Source organism: Mercenaria mercenaria, chromosome 6, assembly GCF_021730395.1.
Source record: "Mercenaria mercenaria strain notata chromosome 6, MADL_Memer_1, whole genome shotgun sequence".
Classification (NCBI taxonomy): domain Eukaryota; kingdom Metazoa; phylum Mollusca; class Bivalvia; order Venerida; family Veneridae; genus Mercenaria; species Mercenaria mercenaria.
The window spans coordinates 42,226,465-42,240,156 of record NC_069366.1 but is presented as its reverse complement, the minus strand read 5'-3'; the positions used below and the strand labels follow the sequence as shown (position 1 = coordinate 42,240,156).

The following is a 13,692-nucleotide window of genomic DNA, read 5'->3' as shown; positions in this document are numbered from 1 at the left end:
CACACCCAGAGTTTTTGAGTCGGCTAAAGGCTGAAAGCCTTTTGACGAGTCCTTGCTATCCAACGATTCTCTAAATGGACCAAATAACACAGTGAAGGGATGTAGTTCCATTAGATTTCTCAAACTTCAAACAGTTCACTGCATGAATGAAGTTAAGTTGTGTCAATTCCCTTTGCTATGACCAATATACGATGTAATCTGTCATATTTATGACTTGTAATTGTGCAATTCTCGAATGTAACTCATTAAGTATAAATGTGCATTTTAAGAATTGCGCAGGCTTACAAAGCTTGGGTAACATTCAGCGAAAGACAAAAAATAGTTCCACAGGGCTCCAGATAAGATGCGTATTAGCGTAAATTACGTATAGAAATAATGCAAATACGCATGTCTAATAATTTCTAAGCGTATAAAAAACGTATATAAAATTACAGAAACGCACACAATGCTTTTTTAAAAACAAAATCTGAATCGTCTGGATGCGTTAGGTAACATAGCCGATCAGCCTTAATTCTCCCACATTGAACGTAAACACGCATCGTATGATTTCTATAAACTTTGCGTGGGTTGAATTTTGCAGTCAGTAAACGGATAAATTATCGGAAGAAGAAGCTCTTACTGGTTTGTTTAGTTACTACTGATATTAAAAATGATTTTAATTCTTATTTTTCGAGAAATAAACAAATCGGCGAAACATTAAATTGTATTTTCTTGTAGTTTTTGAAATCGAAAGTAGATCGTCTATGTTTGGCTGCTTTCACGAAACGAAATAACTTTTTTATGAAAAGATTTAAATAAGAGGTAATTTAACCGTAAACTTCAATGTCAGACACTGCCAATTGCTGCTAAATGTCTTCGTATCATCACAATTTGTAAAATATATTGTTCAAACTGGAGAAAAGTGTAATCGTATCCGGATATAATATTTTGGGTAAATATCAAGCTGTGTTATGAAATTTTAAGAAAAAAACTAAAAACAAACTGAAACTGGTAGACTATACTGCCAGTACATCAATCATTAGCCGACTCAGGCCATTCAGGCCTTTGATTTTATGTTTTAGAGTACACTACAACCATGCCCAGTGTAATTTATGTTTTAGAGTACACTACAACCACACCCAGTGTAATTGATGTTTTAGAATACACTACAACCACACCCAGAGTAATTTATGTTTTTGAGTACTAACACTAAAAACACCCAGTGTAATTCATGTTTTAGAGTACACTACAACCACACCCAGTGTAATTTATGTTTTAGAGTACTTACACTTTAACCACACCCAGTGTAATTCATGTTTTAGAGTACACTACAACCACACCCAGTGTAATTCATGTTCAGAGTACTTACACTTTAACCACACCCAGTGTAATTCATGTTTTAGAGTACTCTTTAACCACACCCTGTGTAATTTATGTTTTAGAGTACACTGCAACCACACCCAGTGTAATTCATGTTTTATTATTATACCAGATTTATATAGCGCCCTTTTCATGATCAATTTCACGTTCAAAGGCGCTTTACATAGTTCAATTGCAGCCACACAGGGCACATAATTCATCCTCTACTAGTACAGACACAGAGCGATCTGACCAGAGGGAGAGAGTGAGACAAAGCCCCCACGACAGAGAGATCAGAAATCAGATACAGGCTTGCCCGGCTAACTTAGCCTAGCTCGTTGCGAATAGACAGCCTGGTTCTTTAACTTGCCCAGTGTATAGCACTGATACACGCAAGGATTGCCTGGGTTCCTGACCTGTACACCTCTAGTTGGGTGGGAAACACTGAAAAGCGTTTCTGAAAATTCCCGAGTTGCTGCCGGGTATCGAACCCCCAACCTCAGGATTGGAAGGCCAGTGTGCAAACCACTGAGCTATCCGTCCACCTTTTTAGAGTACACTACAACCACACCCAGAGTAATTTATGTTTTAGAGTACTAACACTTTAAAAACACCCGGTGTAATTCATGTTTTAAGAGTACACTACAACCACGCCCAATAATTTATGTTTTAGAGTACTTACACTTTAACCACACCCAGTGTAATTCATGTTTTAGAGTACACTACAACCACACCCAGTTATGTTTTAGAATACACTACAACCACACCCAGTGTAATTCATGTTTTAGAGTACACTACAACCACACCCAGTGTAATTCATGTTTTAGAGTACACTACAACCACACCCAGTGTAATTCATGTTTTAGAGTACACTACAACCACACCCAGTGTAATTCATACCCAAATGAAGGCTACAAAAACACATGTTGTTTCAGTATGCATGTTTAAGCTCTCTTAACAATGTTTGCATGTTTTGTTTTTCAGGGATAGGTTTTTACAAGAGACAGGTGCCACAGACAGGATCATTGTTGAGGAGGACAGACTAGCTGAATGTGGGGCCTGTGGTGGAGATACTTAGTCATCAGTCTGTTTAGTATTCATAATGTTAACATGTCTGAAATATTGCAGAATAATACCAATTTCACTTGGGTGATGGTTACATTTTTACTTAGAATTTACTACAGACTCGACTGTTTAAAATCTTAAAGTTTAGATTCAAACCAAAGTATTAAATCCATTTAATATTTTAAGACCCACCACAGTCTAGTGACCTACTTTATCCTCCCGCATGAACCCTCGTAAAATCATTCTGATAAAACTGCTAAAATACAGCTACACAACAAAATGTCAGGCAGACAATTTTGGCCCTCACTGAATGTGTTTTCACAACTTCATCTGCAAACTTATTCAGTCATTCTTTTTTGGCGAATGCCGTTTTAAGAAAGAATTCGTGACCTTGACTGACCCATGCCACTTGACTTCAGTTTGCAAATCAAACTACTTGATAACGCATTATAGATAATTTGTCAAAATGGAAGATTTATGCAACACTCTGTCTAATTGGACGAGAGTGTCAATTTGTTTCACTCTGCTGATTGTGCTACGCTGAGTGAAATGTAGACAAAGCGTTTATCCTACTTGATGCTGTTCACAGTTTTAAAGCTAACTTTCGCTCAGTATATTTAGCAAGAATATTGATATATCTCAAAATGATAAGTATAAGTTTAATAAATATGATAAAAACCTGTTCAAATACCAACATATGTCAAATTAAAGAAAGAGCTGAGTACGGTCTGCGTATCACATGAATAAGGGTGTGATAAGAGTCTTCTATGTAGAGAAGTGCTTTTTAAAAGATTTTCCTTGTTACAATTGTCTTCTGTATATGAAAAGGTTTCTTGCTTTTGTGACTTATTCAGATTGCATATTAAAATGAGTACTTGTTTGCTTTGATATATTTGTTATAAATTATTTAACTGATTTATTATATATGAATATTTTTCTTTAGTATGGTATGCAAATATTGAACTCAGTTGAAATCTGTTTTATTATGCATATGCTATATAATGACTGAATCTCATTAAATTGAAATGAAGGTAGGCTGCATACAGTTTATCTACGTGATATGACTACGGTCAAACTTTGCTTATGAAACAGAAATATTGAAATAATTACAGTTGTATGTGTCCCTTGACCTTTACTTTTTTATAGGTGACGTCATTGTCCAAAGATTCATGAATAGTGAATATGCATCTGTTAAAGCGGGATCAGTTGGCCTATTTTAGGGGCCGCTAAAGCTAAAAATAAAAAATCCTTTGATTTTTTCTCATGTATTCTCATCAAACTTGATTTGTAGCATCTTTATTAGGCCTACAGTCAACTTTGTTCAGTTGGGACATTTGACCCCTTTTAGGGGCTGCTAGAGCTAAAACTAGAAATGCCTTTAGACAGCGTCTCATGAACAGCTTGATGGATCTTTGTCATACTTGGTCTGGAGCATTATTATAAGGTCCTCTTCCAAATTTATTTACATAGGAACTTGGGCCCTATTAGGGACCACTATAGCTAAAAGTAGATATGCCTTTCTTCGCATTAACCACTAAAATATAATGGATTTTTATCAAACTTGGTGTGTAACAATATCATAAGGTCTCCTGTTATTTTGTTACAAATGGGGATAGGGACCAATTTAGCTAAAAATATGAACACTTTCAATGACCTCTTCTCATGAACCGCTTGATGAATCTTCATCAAACTACTACTGTAATTATTCGTCTAAGGATAAACGAAACAAAATTGCAACCCTACGGAACCTTTGTGAAAAATTAAAAGAGAACCATTTAAATTGTTAAAGTGCGGTCTTATTACAATTCGCAGACCATCTTTTTTAAAGATATTTCTTGGTTCAGTATAGTTTTAAAAACATAGATAAATAACTATCTTATCTTGTAGGAATGAACTGAGGTCTTAACTCAATACATCAAGTACTGTACATAATGCTACATTCATTTAATAAAATTTTAGACATTAAACATTGGCCTTAGATATGTCACTGTCAATTTCTTACGAGTTATTTGTATTTCTCAATTTTTTTGTACAAATCCTGTATAATTGCCATCATGGAAATGCAAAAGAATAGTTATTCTGTGGTGTGTCTTTAAATGAAACTTAGAAGTTTTGTAGTTTGTAGCTGTAAAGTAAAAAAAAATTGAACTGGTTTCTGAAGTAATGTGGTATTTATTTCTAAAGTCATTATATATACAGTGTAAAAATGCTTCATTTTACCCAAGTGGAAACTGGCAAGTACTTGAAAATGCAGCTGATGATAGGTCAGTTAGAATTCCTGATGTTGTGTTAAAATTATGAATTCCACAGAAGTGTGAATCCACAATTTACACACCTCCATGCATTCTGAGACAGTTGAAATACAATCCCCATATATCTCACTCATATACTAGAGGTCTACCATGGTTCCCTAGTCTGGGGATTTTGACAAACCTATAATGGATGAGAATGATTATATGTAAGATTTTATTGAAATGTGTTGTTAACATACTTAAACCATTGCAATATTACTATGAACTTTTAGCCTAGCTGAGTTAGAATGTTTAGTACCTGCAGGCCAGGTACTGTAGTGTTATAAATAACCCGCAAAATGACAATAGCAAAATGGTTATGCTGACTTTGTGGATCCTTTGCCTTCATCTCTAGATTTGTAGCCTGCTTGGGCAGTCATATGAGAAAGTTATCTAGCTGGTCAGTGGAAAATAGATGGTTTTACACAGGAAAAAGTGTCGCATACGCTTTTTGCACGAGAAGCGTACACATTTCATACGCCAAAAAGCACCCGCATTACGTATGTTGAGCACCACATACGCCCGCCATACGCCAACTTGCGTATGAAATGCAGGCGCATGTCTTACGCTTTTCATATGCCCTGATTTTTTGTCTTACGCCATTCATATGATTTGCGCTTGAAAATCATACGACTCTTTTTTTCCATAGGATTCTCATACGCCTCATATACAATAGATTATAGAAGATAAAATTTAACTTTAGCGTGCGCTTTTCTTACGTCCTGATTTTATGGCATACGCCATTCATACGATTTGTGATTGAAATTCTCACACCTACTTATCATAAGCTTCTCATACGCCTCGTATACAAAAATTATATTGATGAAAATATTTTTTAAGAGTATGATTTTCTTAAGCGTAAGAATGGCGCATGCATTTCATACGCCATAAAAAAGCATACGCCTGGCGTATGCGACACTTTTTCCTGTGTACCAAAGGCACCGAAGGTCTTCTTCAACCATTAAAGCTGGTGGCAAAGGCACCTGAGGTCCTCGTCAAATCATTAATGCTGGTGGAGAGTCACCTGAGGTCTTTCTCAACCATAAAGGCTGGTGGATGGGCACATTATTTGGATCATCCTCAAACATTAAAAAGGCACATGTGTTTGACTTAAAACTAAACCATTTGCCCCAGTAATAAATTTATCCTACATTTAAAACAGACAAACCTTCCGAACAAGTCAAGAAAATCAGGTAGAAAATGTGGCATTAATAGTGTCAACAAATTCTTCCTATGATTTGACCTAGTTATCTTGTATTTGACCTAGATAATCCAGTTTCGAACATAAGCTATATTTGAACTATATTTGAAAGAGACAAAGATTCTGACAAAGTTTTATGAAGATCAAATAAAAATTTTAGTCCTTAGAGTGTTGAGATTTTTCTATGATTTGACCTAGTGACCTAGTTTAAAATGTCAAATAACCCAATTTTAAATTCAACCTTTATTTCATAGAGACAAACATTCTGACAAAGTTTTATGAAGATCAAGTTGATAATGTGGCCTCTAGAATGTTAAAAAGGTTTTGTATGATTTGATCTAGTTAAAGATCTCAGGTAACCCACTTGACCTTTTTATCATGGGGACAAACATTTTGACATTTTTTATAAAGATCAAATGGAAAATGTGGCCTCTACAGTGATAAAAAGGTTTTTCTGATTTGACCTAGTGACCTAGCTTTTGACCAGGAAAAGTCCAGTTTTGAACTTAACCTAGAGACAAACATTCTGACAAAGGTTTATGAAGATCGAGTTAAAAATGTTGCCCCTAGAGTGTTAACGAGGTTTTTCTATGATTTGACCTTGTGACCTAGTTTTTGACATCCCGTGTTCCAGTTTCAAACTTGTTGTCTATTTCATAGAGACAAACATTCTGACAAATGTTTATAATAATCAATTAGCAAATGTGGCTTCTAGAGTGTTAAGTTTTTTTTCATGATTTGACCTAGTGACCTAGTTTAAGACTTCAGGTAACCCAGTCTCAAATTAGACCTAGATTTCATAAAGACAAACATTCTCACAAAGTTTTATTAAGATGAGGTAGAAACTGTGGCCTCTAGAATGAGAACAAGGTTTTTCTATTAATTGACTTAGTGACCTAGATTTGACCCAAGATGACCCAGTAACAAACTTGTTTCAGATTTTATTGAGGGTAACATTCTAGCCAAGTTTCATTTGATTTGGCCAAAATTGTGACCTCAAGAGTGTTAACAGTCAAATTGTTGACATCGGACAAAGCATGCTGGACACAGGGTGATCACAATAGCAAACTTGAGCACTTTATGCTCGGGTGAGCTAAAAATTATGACAGAAACTGTATGCTCAATTTACAAAGTAGGTTTGCAGAAATATGTCTTGGTTGACTGTCTACCAAAATTGTTACTGGTTTGAGTAGTGAAAATCCTGTGAGCGATCTAGGGTTATTTATTTTTTTTTTTTGAATATTTTTTGTTATACATGTGATATATACTCTGTATATGTAATTCCCGTTTGAAACTAAATTATACATACAGCATGTACTGCATAATGGTTTTATCAAATAAAGTAATTAAAGATTCTTGTGTTATTTCTGTAACACTTGTATAAGGAGGGTAACAAAGAAGTGATTAAAATATTTTATTTGCAGTCAAGTGTCGAAGTTGTTTCAATCATAAGACATGTATTTAGTCTGTAAGATGTGGATTTAGCTGAAAAAAATCAAGCTGTATTATATATTGTTCATATAGAACATCCAAGACAAATTTCGAGTATTTTTTCTACTTTTTCAAGGACTATTTTTGTCTTGAACTCGTGTTTGGAAATCTCTCTTGCAACAACTTTCATAAACTATTTCCAAAACAGGGTTAAAGTAGAAATTGTACTCTGTGTAAAACTGAACTGTGATATAATGCTGTCTTTTATGACCACTGCTGGTGCATACAGGATCAGTAAGTGATAAAATATTATTGTCTTTCAAGCAATTTTTATTTTATATGCCTGTATTTAAAAAAAGATGTATTACATGATGGTGTATGCCTTTCTCCATTGGTCTGTCTGTCCACGGTATTTCATATATGGAGCATAAGATTTCTAAACATGGCATAAAGACAGGTGGTGAAGAGATGTTATGCAGAGCACATTAAAAAAGTTGGTAGGTAAAAGGTTGAGGTCACAAATGGAGCTCAAAAGTCAAATTTGTCCCTCATTTTATAACTATTCAAGGTACTGACTTGAACTTTGGCAATTGTGTAGGTGGTAATGAGAAGTAGAGTAGAAGTTGTTAGGCCAGTGGTCAAGGTCACAAATGCCAAATGTGTCTGTCATTTATTGTGTCTGCATCTTAACTTCATAACCTGTCGATGTACTAGTATTTACTTCAATCTTGGAATATAGGTAGATGGTGATGACACTGTGCAGAACATATGAACCGGGTCAAGATCAGATCTGTCGGTCATATTTTGTATAAATAACTAAGGTATTTCACTTCATACTTGGCATGTAGGTAGGTGGCAATGAGAGGATGTGCAAAGGGCATTAACTTGGTTGGTAAATCAAAGTTCAAGGCCACAGACCGAGTTCAGATGTCAGATCTGTGCTTTTCATTCAACAACTTCAAAGCTATTCAAGGTATGGACTTTAAACTTGGAATATAGGTGGATAGTAATGAGAAGATTTGTTAAGTGCATCAATCCACATTATAATTTCCCTGATCCCTATGAACATTTTTTTTTAGAATTCACTCTGTATTAAGCATATGAACCAAGGTCAAGATTACAACAAGGTCAAGTCTGTCCACAACCTAACTTAATTAATACCCATTCCAGGTATTGACTTCACTGTTTGAATATAGGTAGGTTGCAATGAGACTATGTGCAGAGCTCATGAACATGGTAAGTCAAAGGTCAAGGGCACAAACTGAATTTAGATGTCAAATATGTGTTTGTATTTTGTGTCTGGAGCACAGCTTTTCAAGGTACTGACTTTAAACTTGGAATAGAGGTGGGTGGTCATGAGATGATTTGAGGAGTACAAAAATTCAAATTACTCAGCCCCCCACCCCCAGCATAACACCCTACACATGAACTTCCCCTACCCTTAAAAAAAAAAAGACCCCTCCCATACACACCAAATTGCCCCACTTTCGGAAATAAAGCACTTAAATGGAATTGCTTTTCAGTCGTTTTGAAAGCTACCGTATTTATTCTAAATTATTTATCAACAAGAAACACGGCAATGCCACGAAACCAGGTTTTCAACACTTTTCATAAGAATAAAAAAGTATACTGAATCACAGTGCACCACTTTAAAGCACAACCCTAACCCTAACCTAAACCCAAACCCTAACCCTAACCCTATTTTTAGTAACAATGACCTTGACCTTGATCCCAGAAACCCCAAAATCAATCCCAAGCTACAACTTTATATAAGTTTTCTATACACCAAGTTTCATCATGATAGCTCATTCCTAACTTAAGTTATTGACCGGAAACCCTTTTCTATTTTAAGTAACAGTGACCTTGACCTTGACCCCAGAAACACCAAAATCAATCCCAGCCTTTGTCTTGATATAAGCTACATACATACCAAGTTTATTTAAATATCTTTACCAAAACAAAAGTTATTGACCGGAAACACCAGTTTGATGCCGCCGCCCATCCGCCTGACCAATGACATACCCCAATCTAATAACTCGGGTTTTCGTTGAAAACCTGGTAAACCTGGTTAAACCAGTTTTCTATATTTAGTAATAATGATCTTGACCCAAGTTACCAAAAAATGAAACAAGAGGGTCATGATGACCCTATATCGCTCACCTGGAAAACTTGGCCTTGGAATCATCAAGATAAACATTCTGGCCAAGTTTCATGAAGATAGGGTCATAAATGTTGCCTCAAGAGTGTTAACAAGCTTTTCCTTTGATTTGAGTAGTGACTTAGTTTTTGACCCCACATGACCCAGTTTCAAACTTGGCCTAGGAATCATCAAAATAAACATTCTGACCAAGTTTAGTGAAGATAGGGTCATAAATGTGGCCTCAAGAGTGTTAACAAGCTTTTCCTTCGATTTGACCAGGTGACCTAGTTTTTGACCCTATATGACCCAGTTTTAAACTTTTCATAGGAATCGTCAAGATAAACATTCTTACCAAGTTTCATGAGGATAGGGTCATAAGTGTGGCCTCTAGGGTGTCAACAAGCTTTTCCTTTGATTTGATCTGGTGACCTAGTTTTTGACCCTACATGACCCAGTTTCAAACTAGGCCTAGAGATCATCAAGACAAACATTCTATGCATGTTTGTTTCAAATCAAAGCATAAATGAAACCTCTATATGGCTGAAAGGGCCAAAATAGAAAATTTTGCCCATTTCAGGGGCTGTAACTCTAGAGCCCATTATGGAATCTAGCTGGTTTTCGAAAAGAACCGAGATCTTATTGTGACTTAAGTTGTGTGCAAGTGTGGTTAAAATCAAATGTAAAATTGCACTTTTATTATGTTCACAAGGTAAAAATTAACAAATTTTGGCTCTTTCAAGGGTCAATTAGGGGCGGTAACTCCGGAACCTATGATTATGGATCTGACAGATTTATCATGGAATCAAAGATCTACTGTTGTTAAGGACACCTTGCAAGTTTGTATCAAATCAAACCATAAATGAAGTCTCTATATGGCTGCAAAAGCCAAATTAGCAAACTTTGGCCCGTTAAGGGGTCATAACTCTGGAACCCATGATGGGATTTGGCCAGTTTTCGCAAAGGAACCAAGATATTATGCCAATACAAGTGAAAGTTTGATTAAAACTGATTGCAAAATGTGGTCTCTATTGTGTTCACAAGCCAAAATAGCAAAATTTTGGCCCTTTAAAGGGCCATAACTCTGGAACACATGGGGGATCTGGCCAGTTTTCGAAAGGAACCCGAGACATAATGCCAATACAAGTTGTCTGCAAGTTTGATTGAAATCAGTTGTAAAATGTGGTCTGTCGTGTTCACAAGAAATTGTAGATGGACGAAGGGCCATCACAAAAGCTCACCTTGTCACTATGTGACAGGTGTGTTAAACAAGACCTGTCACAGGAGGCCGTGACCACGCATGAATATTTTGATGCTGGATAGTGAAACTAGGCACATCTGAGGAAGCTTGAGCTGTCACTGGAGTGTTTAATTACTCCAATGGTGGATGAAGATCTTGCACAATAGCTTGAGTCTGTGTCAAAAATATTAAGTTATAAGAGAGACAAGTGAATGAAGTGCCATGCAATACAAAGTCCCCTACTGGAAGGCACCTAATTTTCTCTACTGCAGTATAACATAATGAACTGATATCTGTCAATGATGTATAAACAATATTGTACTACATATACAGTATGTTATAACAACACACTTGGATTAAAATGTGCATATATAAAAACCCACAGTTGTTTTCATATTGAATTTTTTTGGCTGATTATAAAAATGTTATCATGTAAGTTATTTATAGTAACAACAAAGGGAAATTAATCTTTAAAAAAAAAAAAAAAAAAAAAAAAATCTATATAATATAAGTCCACAAGAAACTCTTTACCAGGTAGAGATAGGTCAAAATACACCTAAAAATTGGATGTAACATGCATGCTGTACCACAGAAAAGTGGTCTCGATTTTTCTCTACCGCCAGTAATAAAAAAGTTACAATAAAATCTATTTATAGTAAAACAAAGGGACGTAATTCTAAAAACAAGGGTGCCTCATGGTGGTGAACATTTGGTCCAAGTTACATCAAAATCCCTCCATGCAAGAAGAAGAAATGTTCCGTACAAAGTCATTCTTGAATTTGACCTTTGACCTCTAAATATGACCTTGACCTTAGACCTAGGGACCTGGTTCTTGCGCATGACATATTGTCTCATCCAGGGGAATATTTGTGCCAACTGATATCTAAATCCTGCTTTGCATGACAAAGTTATAGACCGGACAGGAAAAAAATCCTCTTGACCTTTGATCTCAAAGTGTGACCTTGACCTTTAAGCTAGGGTACCGGGTGTTGCGCACGACATGTTGTCTCATCATGGGAAACATTTGTGCCAAGTAATATTAAAATCCCTTCATGGATGGCAGAGTTATGGACGGGACAGGAAAAAAACTCTGTTGACCTTTGACCCCCAATTGTGACCTTGACCTTTGAGCTAGGGGTCCGGGATTTGCGCATGACACGTCGTCTCATCATGGGGAACACTTGTGCTAAGTGATATTAAAATCCCTTAACGAATGTCAGAGTTATGGACCGGACACGAAACAGACCCTGTTCATGCAATGTTAACATTTGACTGCTAAGTGTGACCTTGACCTTTGAGCTAGGGGTCTGAAATTTGTGCATGACACATCGTCTTATTATGAGGTACATTTGTGCCAAGTAATATTAAAATCCCTTCATAGATGGGAGAGTTATGGACCGGACAGGAAAAAAGCCTTGTTGGCCTTTGACCTCCAATTGTGACCTTGACCTTTAAGCTAGGGCTCCAGGTTTTGCGCACGACACGTCGTCTCCTCATGGGGAACATTTGTGCCAAGTAATATTAAAATCTCTTCATGGATGGGAGAGTTATGGACCGGACAGGAAAAAAGCCCTGTTGACCTTTGACCTCCAATTGTGACCTTGACCTTTGAGCTAGGGGTCCGGGATTTGCGCATGACACATCATCTCATCATGGGGAACATTTGTGCCAAGTAATACTAAAATTCCTTCAAGGATGGGAGAGTTGTGGACCGGACAGGAAAAAAGCCCTGTTGACCTTTGACCTCCAATTGTGACCTTGACCTTTGAGCTAGGGGTCCGGGTTTTGCGCATGACACGTCGTCTCATCATGGGGAACATTTGTGCCAAGTAATATTAAAATCCCTTCATGGATGACAGAGTTATGGACCGGACACGAAATTGCGGACGGACGGACGGACGGACGGAATGACGGAAAAGTGCATTCCTATAGTCCCCGAAACTGGTTTTCAACCAGTAGGGGACTAATAAAGATAAAGTGTATCAAAACACTAAATAAGTATCATTCTAAGCAAAAAGGGGGCATAATTTATGAAATATTGGTGCAAGAGTGTCATATGGTGTGGGTGATGATGTGAAACAACTCGGAGCTCCAGATAAGCTTTTGGTGGAATTGGGTATTTACCCATCACTTTTTGCCTGAATTGAGTATTGGAAATCTGAATTGGGTAAAAATAATATTATTACCAAGGCTTTTCAAAAGTAATTGGGTATTTGCTAAAACCAGTTGGGTATTTCACCAATCTCGCACAAACAGTTGATTTTTTTTTTCTTGTGGCTAAATTGTACTGGATGAAACCTGCATATATCATTAACGAGGTTCGACTATTTTTCTACATGCCTGTAAGGAAGGTAAATGTGTATTTTAATTTATAGTTCTTATTATGTGTAATTTTAACCACTGATATTTTTTTCTCCAATCGTTTGTTTTCTGGGAAACTTTCATTCCATCGTATTTTTGGCACTTTAAAATGCAGTTGGAGATCAATTAATCCACATGATGAATATCCCGAATGATTTATTCACCGCAATATGTCTGCTCCCGTAAGATGTCGGCCAGTATCGGTGGCACTTTAATATCACAAAAACAGATAAACTGTCCTTGCTGAACAACAACGTATTCTTCTGTTTTTAGCTCGACTATTCAAAGAATAAGTAGAGCTATCCTACTCACCACGGTGTCGGCGTCGGTGTCACACCCTGGTTAAGTTTTTCGTACCAGTCCACATTTTGACAAAGTCTTTTGAGATAAAGCTTTGAAACTTTCAACACTTGTTTACCATCACCATGTCCAGTTATAGGCAAGAGTACATAACTCTGTCAAGCATTTTGACTGAATTATGGCCTCTTTTGACTTAGAAATTTTGGTTAAGTTTTTCGTACCAGTTCATATTTTGACAAAGTCTTTTGAGATAAAGCTTTGAAACTTTCAACACTTGTTTACCATCACCTTGTCCAGTTGTAGGCAAGAGTACATAACTCCATCAAGT

At 36.5% G+C, this 13,692-nt stretch overlaps 1 protein-coding gene across 3 annotated transcripts in view; it reads left to right on the top strand.

The window, feature by feature from the left end:
- The window catches only part of LOC123549145 (uncharacterized), a 114,691-nt gene extending 112,205 nt beyond the window's left edge, over window positions 1-2,486 (top strand). For 2 of the 3 annotated variants that reach the window (XM_053546629.1, XM_045336990.2), the window contains one exon: window positions 2,323-2,486. In XM_053546629.1, the coding sequence (XP_053402604.1) occupies window positions 2,323-2,416 (94 nt within the window). In that variant the 3' untranslated portion in view covers window positions 2,417-2,486. The remainder of the gene's footprint in view (window positions 1-2,322) is intronic. The other variant, XR_006686010.2, reaches the window with a different exon arrangement.
- The last annotated feature ends 11,206 nt before the right edge of the window (window positions 2,487-13,692 follow it).